This window comes from Lathyrus oleraceus, chromosome 4 (assembly GCF_024323335.1).
Source record: "Lathyrus oleraceus cultivar Zhongwan6 chromosome 4, CAAS_Psat_ZW6_1.0, whole genome shotgun sequence".
Taxonomy (NCBI): Eukaryota; Viridiplantae; Streptophyta; class Magnoliopsida; order Fabales; family Fabaceae; genus Lathyrus; species Lathyrus oleraceus.
This window is the reverse complement of record NC_066582.1, coordinates 143,634,383-143,646,086: the sequence shown is the minus strand read 5'-3', so window position 1 is coordinate 143,646,086 and position 11,704 is coordinate 143,634,383. Positions and strand designations below refer to the sequence as shown.

Genomic DNA, 11,704 nt, shown 5'->3' with positions numbered 1-11,704 from the left:
AGAGCTCTTGCATGTGATTTATTATGCAAGTCATGTGTTAAAACCTGCCCAAATGAATTATGCAACCACTGAAAAAGAATTGATCGCGGTTGTGTATGTGTTTGATAAATTCAGGTCTTACCTGTTAGGATCAAAGGTAATTGTTTATACTGACCATGTTGCGTTAAAATATCTTTTTCCCTAATAGGAATCTAAACTGAGGTTGCTGAGATGGATTCTACTTCTACAAGAGTTTGATTTGGAAATCAGAGACAAAAAGGGTTATGAAAATATTGTTACTGATCACTTATCTCGAATGTCCCCGATAGAAGAAACAAAGGAGAAACACCCAATCAAGGATGAGTTCATCGACGAACGAATCCTAGTTGTCACTGGTGTTCCATGGTTCACAGATTATGAAAATAATTTGGTGGGTGGACTAATACCTGATGATTTTGATTCTAACAAAAAGAATTTTTTTTTGCATAATTGCAGGTTTTATTTGTGGGACGACTCGTTCCTGTACAAAAAAAGGAATATATGGGTTGGTTCGTAAGTGTGTTGTAGAGGAAGAACAAAGGGACATCCTCAAAGCTTGTCATGACTCAGAATATGGAGGACACTTTAGTGGCAATAGAACCGCAGCAAAAGCCATCCAATCTGGATTGTACTGGCCTACAATGTTCAAAGATGCTCAAAGTATAGTAAAAGAATGTGACAGATGTCAGAGGACGGGTAACATTTCAAAGAGAAATTAGATGCCTCAAAATTCCATGTTGGAGGTAGAATTGTTTGATGTATGGGGCATAGACTTCATGGGACCTTTTCCACCATCATTTGGAAAGAATTACATTTTGGTTGCTATTTGTTATGTGTCAAAATGGGTAGAAGTTGTACCAGTACCCACAAATGATGCTAAAGTGGTGGTCAATTTCCTAAACAACTACATTTTCTCTAGGTTTGGGGTACCAATATCACTAATCAGTGACGAAGGTACTCATTTTCTAAACAAGTTAATGAAGAATCTGTTAAGGAAATATACTGTCAAGGATAAAATTGCCACACCGTATCATCCTCAGACAAGTGGACAGGTTGAAGTATCGAACCGACAGATAAAGCAGATTCTAGAAAAGACTGTCATTGCTTCTCGAAAGGATTGGTCGTTCAAGTTGGAGGATGCACTGTGGGCGTATAAAACAGTGTTCAAAACCCCAATAGGTATGTTCCCTTATCAATTGGTTTATGTTAAAGCATGTCATTTATTGCTCGAAATAGAGCACAAGGCATTATGCGCCTCCAAATTCCATAACTGTGACCTTTCAAAAGCCGTGGAATCCCGGATTCTTCAATAACATGATCTAGAAGAGTTTAGAAATCAGGCTTACAAAAATGCCAAAATATACAAAGAGCAAACGAAAAAATGGCATGACCAAAGAATTCAGAAGAAAGAATTTTGGGAGGGACAAATAGTGGTGTTATTTAATTCCAGGTTAAAGCAGTTCCCTGGAACGCTGAGGTCGAGATGGTCGGGATTTTTTTGATTCACAAAGTATTCCCGCATGGAGCAATTGAGCTCGAAAATCCAGCGAACAGGGACACTTTTAAAGTGAATGTACAGAGAGTAAAACCATACCACCAAGGACAAAAGAGTGGTCTGGTAGATAAGGTCCGTCTTACCTGATAAGGTGGACGACCTTCGAGCCATGCGACGTTAAACGAAGCGCTTCGTTTGAGGCAACCCACGCGTTTTTATTGCTAATTCTTATTTGTGTTTTATTTGTTATTTTAGGTTTGCACAATGCCTTTCATACCAAGACGGACGCACTCACGTTAATGCGGGAATTGTACTATAAGGAAGGACCATATCTGAAAATAAGAGAGAGGAAAATTTTCGAGGAGCAACCAGCAACCTGACACGGCCGCCCAGGTCAACTGACACGACCCGTATTAGATGACACGACCCGTGTCAGAACCATGAAAATAAAGCCTTTAAATTGAGAATAACAACATCTTGACATGGCCGCCCGTATCAGGAGCACTGAAGGAATGAATGAAATTTCACACTGGCAAAAGCCTGACACGGCCGCCCGTGCCAGCTGACACGGTCACCCATTTCAGTTGACACGGCCTGTGTCAGGACCACTGAAGACTACGCCTTGAGATTTTGAGAGACAGAGGCCTAACACGGCCGCCCGTGTCAACTGACACGGATCGCGTCAGGCCTATGGATTTGAAAATTTTTGGATAATGTATGGGCCCCACCCCTCATTAAAACTGAATAACCACCCATTACACCCACTTAACCCTTTCCAAGAATCTGATTTCATTCACTCTCCACTCATTATCTCTCACAAATCTCATATTCTCCATCATCTCTCTCTCAAAAACCCTTACATTCCATTAAAACCCCACAAAAAAGCTTCCTCCTTTACCACCACAACAAACCCAAATCACAAACTCCCTTCATGAATCCTTCTCCATTTTTCACTCTCATCACACCTACGGTGTCCGTTTTTTCTAATTCCAATTTAGAATTTCTCTTCCTTTTTTGCAGGTATGAAAATACCCCCAAGGAGGATTGTTTAAGGGAAGCAACAAATGGTTGATACCTCTAGACCACGAAAGAGGAGCAGTCGGAATCCAAACTCGCGCAACATTATCTTCGACAATCTGGAGCAGGAGCAACACTATGCCATTCATAGAAAGTGGAAGTTAACCCCCACCAGATATATATGAAAACAAAACCTTCATGATTTAGGCTTAAAGATTTAAGTTGACAGGATGTTCCATGTGTTGGGTATGTTGGGATTCATGAGTCTCGAAGCGTCGACCTATGAGCGTATCACGCTTGAATTTTTTAGCACACTTGAATTCTAACTAGAGAAGCGGTGGATTAACATGACGAGGTACTACTATGGTACTCTCCGATTACGCCTATTTAATAATTATCATGAGTTATCTGTTGAGGAGTTGGCTGGTATTCTCCGACTCCCACTGTACGGACCTGGTGCGGTCCCTGAAGGTTTTGCTCCACAAGATTTCTGGACTGCTATTACTAGGAGTACTTATTACACCTCCAAGGGTGCAAAAGCCTCCAGCATTCATAACTCGTGCTTCCGCTATGCCCAAAAAGGTATGGCGTATACTCTGTTTGGACGGGGTGATAGTGCGGGCATGGCAACTCAGTGAGAGTTGTTCTTCCTATACTCGATGGCACAAAATCGGGCCATCAATGTTGCTGCCTTTGCAGCTGATTCCTTAGGGAGAGTTGGTTGGACGGACTCCGGTGGTATTTCTGTTGGGGGCATGATTACCAAGATTGTTGAACATTTCGGTTATCATGCGGTTTTGCTTGAAGACACCCCGGTGGCAGGTAAGACAAAAATTGATATGGCAACTCTCATCTAACAAGGTATGATTTCTGTTGCACATGATTACTACTTTGTTCTTATCCATAAAAGGTTTATCATTGCACTACCTAATCCTGACAGAGTAAGTATTGTTGATTTTGCTAATTGGTTGTATGTGAGTGTTGGCCCTGATACAGAGGAAGGCTACGATGTCGAAAATATGGTTGCAAGTGAATAGATGAATGAATACGAGAAGTATCAGGATCCGTTTGTACCCCCTCCCCAAGAGTTAACCCAACAGGGTGATGGATTATCGTCCATGAATCACGACCAGTGGGCATGGGTACAAACCGAGCTTGGTGACCTTCGAACCGAGAAATCAAGACAAAGCATCGAGCAGGCTCGGCAAGGGGAGGTGTTGGATGAGATGAACCTGATGATGGGATAGTTGATGTTGCACTTTCCGCCCCAGCCTCCTCAGTAGGGCAATGTGAGTCGCCCTCCTTCTATCTTGTTCTAAAACATTGAGGCCGGTGTTTAGTTCAAGTGTGGGGGAGGTTTAACTATGTTTCTTTTTTTATCATGTCCCATTTTGTTTACTGTTTTACATTTGGTTTGTTTTTACTATTGGGTATCATTTGCTGCATGTATTTCAGGTTCTTGGTGTTATTATTGGATTAGATGATGGCCATTAGTGGTAGTGGATGAAATTATCACTCCACTTATTGTTGTTTGTTGTTAAAAGATCTTCCCGAAAAGTTGATACTGCTTAAGAAAAAGATCGGATGCTACTGCCTCAAGCTCAACTAACATAGGCTCTCTATGTATTCCGAGCTGAGTAAGAAGTCACACCATGCTAGAAGTACTGTGAATTCTGTCAAGCTTTACCTAACATGGTGAGCGCATAAAAAGCCAAACACTTTTGTCATCATGAGTGATATTCAGGTATGTCTTTATCAATCTGACTTTGCATAGGTTCTCTGGGACTATCATTACATATATACACACATTGAGGCACGTTGTTTGAATAATAGCCCTGAGTCTTTCTAGCCACCCCCTTAATATTATCCCTTGTTAACCCCGTTTGAGCACGTACCCTTTGTTTGTATGTATAACCACATGAATGTAACCCGCGGCCCAAACACTTTCTCACCATGTTCAGAGAAAATGTTATGTTCTTTAAGTTGTGTTAAATTCTAAGTTTGGGGTAACCCCAGAAGTATCTGAAACTAAGGTGAGTGCGGAAAAAGATTAAGAAAAACAACCATCGAAACAAAAAAGAAAACAAAATAAAAGAAAAAGAAATTCGATGGAACGAGAGAAGCACTCACCGAATGAGAAACACTCAGTTGGGTCAAAAAACAAAAGAAAAAAAAAGAACTGAAAAAGAAAAGAAGTGAAAATGAGATGTAGAACAAACACAGTGAAAAGAATAATGACATTGGCTCTGAACCCAAACCACTTGTTTTCCCTTTTGTTTGTATTTACCCCACCGTAACCCAAGCCCCGTTACAACCCGAAAGACCTCAAAAAGTGTGTGTTGTGTGTAGTTGATAGGAAAGGAGAAACTATTCAAATTTATGAGTTGATATTGCATATTCTGAAATGTGAGTGTAAACATTTTTACCTGGAGAGACTTGGTGAGAGTGTGATATAAGCTGACAGGTGAAGCAGGACGTCAATATGGAAGTGTGGTGGAAAACTAATTAGGAAAAGCATGGACTATGAAAGGGATAATGAAGGCATTGAAGAAAGATCTCAGAAATATTGTGGTAAGAATTCAGTTTTGGGAAGTGACACACTCTATCATTTAGAACATTACTTGAGGACAAACAATGAGCTAAGTTTGGGGTTGTGATCGGTCACCATTTTCACTATGTTTTCATCACTAATTCGACAAGTAACCAAGGATTCTGGAATACTTTGTGCGCATTATGTCACCTTTTAAGTCGGTTTTCATTTCTATAAGTTATTTAAGTATTTTATCAATTTTTAGTTTTACTTCGTGTTTTCGGGATTTTATGTTTTGGTTGTCTGTGTTTATTCCCTCTAGGTCCAAGTAGAAGATCTAACGGACTCAATGCAAGAAAGTTGATGGTTCTGGCGTTCGAGGAAAGGAGATTTCTCAGAACAAAAGGCCCGACACGGCCACCCGTGTCACCTGACACGGGCTGTGTCAGGATGAAGGCAAATCAAGTATAAGAGATGGCCAAGACAATAGCCTGACACGACCACCCGTGTCAGCTGACACGGCCCGTGTCAGGCCATCTGCGATTAAGTTGGAGATAAGGATCAATGCAGGGAGATGACACGGCCACCCGTGTCAGCTGACACGGGCCGTGTCAGTCCAGGCGCAAAATGTTCCAATTTTTGGGCTTTTACTCAGCCATGAGCAGCAAGGACATTCTGGGGATTTCCAACCAATGTCAAGGGATTTTCACTATTTTAGGAGAGTTTCTACAAGAGAAGAAAGACACTTTGGAGCAAGGAGAAAATAAAGCACAGATAATTGTCATAATCAAGAATTATAGAGATCAAGGAATTCAGAGAGCGGGAGATTTTCATGAGCCGAAGTAATTGAAGATCCAAGCCATCCAATTACTTGTAATGTCTAATTTTTATCTTGAATCTGTTTTGAAAAATATGAGTAGCTAATCCCCCCAGTGCTAGGGGGTGTCCCTAATTTAGATATTTAATGACTTTGAGTTTACGATTGCATTGATAATATTGTTTTTCATAATTACGGTAATCTTTTGATGTGTTTAATGCTTTCTCTTTCGGACCAATTGAGATTGTTGTATGGTTATCAGTTAGGTTGGACCGCCATTGGTAAGGTTTTCATAAGATTACTCTACAATAGATATCACACAGGATCAGGGATACCATGTACGAACCAGAGGATTATTCATATAATAAGGCTTAATTTCACCGATAATCTCCTATGGACATATAAATTAGGGTTGAATGATTAAAGGTTTTCTCACCAAGGACTTGGGAGAAAATATCTTTGAGAACTGATAGTAATTGATATTTATTGATGCAATAGTGGCTCATAGTTGTTACAGAGACAAATTATACACCTATCCTGGCATGTTTCTTTTTCCCTGAAACCCTTATTTTTACAGTGTTTATTTTATTTGCCTTTATTTTTATAAATCTGAATATAAAACCCCCAAACACTAGTTTTTGTTTAACTGAACGATTTTTTGAACTTGATATTAACGTGCAGCCCTTGAGATCAACATTCAGAAAATTTCCCCTTAATTACTACAAAAGGAAAAATAGTACACTTGTTATTTTCTCGATCAGTTATTTTGGCTCTTCTTGTTCAAAGGTATTCCCTAGTAAAATTTCTTCTGAATCCATTCATTTCTTTTTTGCTTCTGTAGATGTTAAAGAGTTTGATTCAGAAAGGTAAGCTTTCCCAATCGATTGGTGAGAAGTGTTAGCCTTTGTGGGTTTGTTGGCATCGTCGATAATGGTTGTGGTAGCAGCATGTTGATGTATTGGTGAGTTGTTGGTTGGAGCTGGTTTCTCAATAAATGCAGACACAGGTAGTCGCGAAGGTTTATCCTGCAGAAAAGTCAAGCGTCAATATTCAAATAAAAAAAATTGAGAAGGATGAAAAATAAAGGATTTAGCTTTAAGGTATCCGCATTGGGGTTGGAGTTAGCACTCTCATTTGAGGCTAATCTCCTCGTTGCATCGGTCGTCTTCACAGCTTTCCCTGTGGGAACTTTATTCCCCTTCTTCACCTTATGAGTGGGAGTCATTCTAGGGATGGCTGGAATCTTCTTGGCACTAGCGCCTCGCGATTTCTTTTTATACGTAGTTGGCTCAGGGGACGAATCTTCGACAATGATCAGTTCGTTAATTGTCGCGACAGATTCACCCTCTGCGTTGGCATCATCAACCTGCACAATAATTATACAAGAAAATTTCAAGTAAAGAAAAATGCTCAAATATGTTGGGAAATGCAAAGCTTAGCGTTACAACGAAATTCTTACTTAGGCAAGTTTGAACGCGGTTTCCTCGAACATGGATGGTTTAAGTGCTACTTTAGCACTAGCAGTTCCCTTGGTCCTCTTCCTATGTTAGACAATTTATGATAAAATAAAAGTAGTTATAAATATAGAGAATGGAGATTATATGATTGGAAAGATGATGAAGAGATTTCTTTGCTTTCCTCACCTTCATGTATGGGAGTTTCGACCCTAACATATTATATGTCGACATGAAGGTGACATTTGAAACTATATAGGTCCAGCTTAGTTGCAGTCACTCGTTGTGCAGGTTCCAGGCACTCATTTTTATGTACCTTCAGAAATTCCCCAAAAACGAACCACCATGGAAAAAGGAGGGGAGAAAGCCAGATCCATCTCACTAGTGGGAAAGGGGGGAAATTTAGGAGGGTAATGATTCAAGGAGAACTTATATTTTTCCTTCACATACTCGGGAATCTTTAAATTTGGAAGCTTCGCTTACATTTTCTCTTTTAAAGAAACACGTGCATCACGGATTGTCCGATTAAGGTCATTTGGGTCATACACAGTTTAAAGTACTTCTAGAAAGCTTGAATCTCTTTGATGTGTTTAGATCTACCTCTTTGGAAATTTTTGCTACAAATAAGGGAAAGTGTCAATGAGGTGTTAGCTTATTGTTGCAGCATCCATAAACTATTTTGCATGATAGGTGTGGCGGTAAATTCGTGATCATCAAGCTATGGATAAACAAGATATCAAATAACAAGAGTCGTCACCTCACTTTTATTGTTTCCAATGGAAAAGGGAAAAAGTACAAACAAAACCCAAGAATAAGAAGTTTTCAAATCAAAACTAATAAAATGCCAGAGATTACAGGTAAGGGGGTTGGTTACACAGAGGGAAGGTGTTAGCACCCAAAGTGTCCTAAGTACTCCTAGGGAGCCCTTTCTTGTGTGCATATGTGTTTTTGTACAAATGATGTTTGCAAACAAATAGAATGGGGGGATGAGAAAAGAATTCATTAATTATATTTTTGTGTTTGACAAGACCTTCGGACTTGTGCCTACGTACCAACATAAAAATGAGGGATCAAATCCTTGTAGTTCGTGGTATCAATTTCAAAGTGGGTGCATTGCATTTTAACAAAAATTTAAGTTTGAAAGGCACAAAGGCCTAAAAATGGTTTGAATGAGTTAGTTCTTTTTGGCTTTTGAAATTTTTAAGTCAAGTATAGTTAAGTTTATTTAATAGTTTGATTAAGAAAAGAAGTTTGAAAATGCAATGGCATAAGGCCAAAGTTTTTAGTTTGCAAAAGTGGTCAAAGTTTGAAAATCTACAAACACAAGCAAAGAATATTTTTTAAAGAAGGGAGAGATTTTGAAATTAAAGAAATAGGGAGGAGATGAAGAGACAAATCCTAAGCAAAAATTTAAAAGTTAAGAGTTGAAAAGATCTGACCACTGGGCTGCAATCCAATAGACAAGAATATCATATAGAAACCCAAATTCCCTTGGACATTAGAATCAAGCAACAAACAATGCACAAAATATCAACTTGAAGAGCAAGGCATCAAATAAAGATAGCCACGTCCAAGCTTAGCAACTCCATGATCTTCCTCAAAGTTTCCCATGCATCAGATGAATTCCAAGATGGCACAAATCATAGGTTCAAAATAACAGCTTCCTAATGATCATGTTGTAGATGAACTTAAATGGATCTTGAATGATGTATCAGATGAAGTTTCAAGTCACAAGCACTTGGTTACATGAAAGTTGGCATTGTCCAAGTCCTTTTCATAGGGAGTGTTGCCTAAATTCTAAGTCCAATTGTCTCAGATCAAACCAACAGTCCACACAAGATATTTTTTAGGGTTTTTTGTTCTTATTATGTACATTAATGGTCAAAGACCACACAAACAAACACAATATACATAAACAAAATATATCACAAAATATGGTCCAAGTGGAGAAAGTGAAAATGACATTAACATAAACAATTAGAATGGTATGAATAATGGCAAATGAATAGAGCTTAAAAATTAAATTGCATTCAAAGTAAAGTACTTGAAATTAAATGTTAGTTGTTAATGAGTTAGAAGTTAGTATTGCCTTTGCTTTGCATTTGTTTAAGTCATTCTTTGGAGAACACTCAACCCACTTATCACAAGCATGAATCCTTGAACCAAGACATCTTCCAAAGGAAGGAAAAAAGGCCAAGTTTCCATATAATACCATGAAAGATGGGAGACTTACAATCTCACTAATTAGAATGTTATGCCTTTTATGTCACAATTTAGCTCTATGTTAAGCAATCGTAATTGGACTTATGTAGAAGTCACAACTATTTAAGGTCAGGCAATAGAATTTTGGTGTTAATGCATGTTAGAGACATAGTATAATGAACTATACTCATGAAACATATCACACACAAAAAGAATATGCAAAAGTGGGGGGCCTAATCTCATCCATACTTATGTTGATTTTGCAATCAACTAGCCTTAGGATATAGAGATATCATAGGTCCATGACATAAATTCATAAAGAAGGGGAATGAGATGAAGAGGGAGGGGAAATGGATTAAACTCAAATTGGACAAAGGAGGACTTTTATCAAATTAAGATCATTCATTCATTTTGGGAGATGGAATGTACATTCCATCAATCCCCTAAATCCAATTATCTTAACTTAACAAAGTCAAAGCAACCTTGACCAAGACCCAACAACACAAGTCAAACTTCCAAAATCAATAAAAATGGCTCTACACAATTTATTTGACATTTATTCAATTAAAAATACTAAAAATAATACATTAAATTAAATATGGTTGGTCAATTTCCTAAAACCTCATCAAAACACCAGAGAAATGGCCATGAGATTTATCATAGGTCAAACAAAGTTAAAGGACCTTGGAGAAAAAATTTCAGAATTTATGGAGACTTAAAAGTATTTTTAAACAATTAAAAATATTCATAAAATCAATTAAATCATGAAAAATATTAATAATGATCCAAAAAATAATTTTAATTTAGAAAATGAAAGAGGATTTTATTTTTAAAAAATTGGTGAAACTCTCATATTTTTTGGATTAATATTAAAATTAATATGAATTAATGAAAATCAAAGGAATAAAAATCAAAATCAAAAAATCAAAAAAAACGTGGACCACTTGATTTGCCTCATTAATTGAGGTGGCAGATGAAGTGGTTGAGCGCGCGCATTCCATGATGCGCCTGAGTTAAACATCCACGCGCTTGGTAATCAACATGTACGCTCGTGATTAAAACATTTTGAATCCATCTAATGGCTCTGGACCGTGCCATATCATTGTCGGAGCAAAGCGTCGGTCGTCTTCTCAGGCGACCTTGGTCGGACTGGACCATTCATCACCACATCATAAATGAAAAAGGAGCACATGATCTGAAAGATAAAATGGAGTAGATCATGAATATCACCTTAATATTAATTAACTCCAAATATATAGAGATATATGTGGAGTTGAATTTTGAGGTATGTCAACTGAGTTGCTTCGACTTGACCTCAAAGCAACTTAATCTTCTTGCCTACATTGGTAGGACTTCAGACAATCAAGGATCCAAGAGAATTGATGAGTATTAAGAGAGAATCGAAGAGAAGAAAAATCTGGAAAATTACATTCAATGTTGTGCAGAAATGGATCTCTCTTGCTTCAATTCGTGCTTGATCTTGCTTATGGAGCTTATGGAAGTGGCTTAAGAACAATGCAAAGCTTTGGATCCTGGAGTTTTTGAATCTCCAAATAGTGAGATTCAAACTCAATTTTTAAAATGAAAATTCTCAGGTTTTCTATTAAAATGTGAGGGTTTGAAGTGTGGAGGCGAAGCTGGCATGCAAGGGTCCTTTGAATTGATGCAGGGGGCCTCTATTTATAGCAAAATGAAGTTTTATTTGCACGCTTGAAAATTTGTCCAAATTTGGCAATGCAATGCTCATGCTTGCATAGGCGTGTACAGGCCCATGAAGCAATCCAATTAAGTTCATAGTCAACTGAAATAAGGTCTGCATGTAGCTTGAGTGGCAAGGCAAAGTTATTTGATCACTTGAAGCTTGAATCTTTCCAACTGATATAGGCCTGTTTACACCATGCGCAGACCTATCAAACTTAGTCCAAAATGAATGAATTAGGACTCTTTGGAAATCTTAGATCAAGAGGAACAACTCTTATGTTGAACACTTTTCCATTTGGAACTTGTATCATGGTGAATTTTAAGGTGGAAGTTTGGAAATTTCAACATGTTAAAAAAAATTCTAAGTGTCAAGTCACATATTCAATTATTCCACCTTGCTTAACTTTTTATGTGAGCTCCAAATGAGAAACGTGTATTCATAAAAGTTGTAGCTCTTTCAAATACTTTCA

At 38.0% G+C, this 11,704-nt stretch overlaps 1 protein-coding gene across 1 annotated transcript; it reads left to right on the top strand.

The window, feature by feature from the left end:
• Window positions 1-737: 737 nt before the first annotated feature.
• Window positions 738-2,585, top strand: LOC127136429 (uncharacterized). Its single transcript, XM_051062984.1, has 3 exons — window positions 738-1,197; window positions 1,769-1,823; window positions 2,534-2,585. The coding sequence occupies exons 1-3, from the start codon at window positions 738-740 to the stop codon at window positions 2,583-2,585; spliced, it is 567 nt and encodes a 188-aa protein (XP_050918941.1).
• The last annotated feature ends 9,119 nt before the right edge of the window (window positions 2,586-11,704 follow it).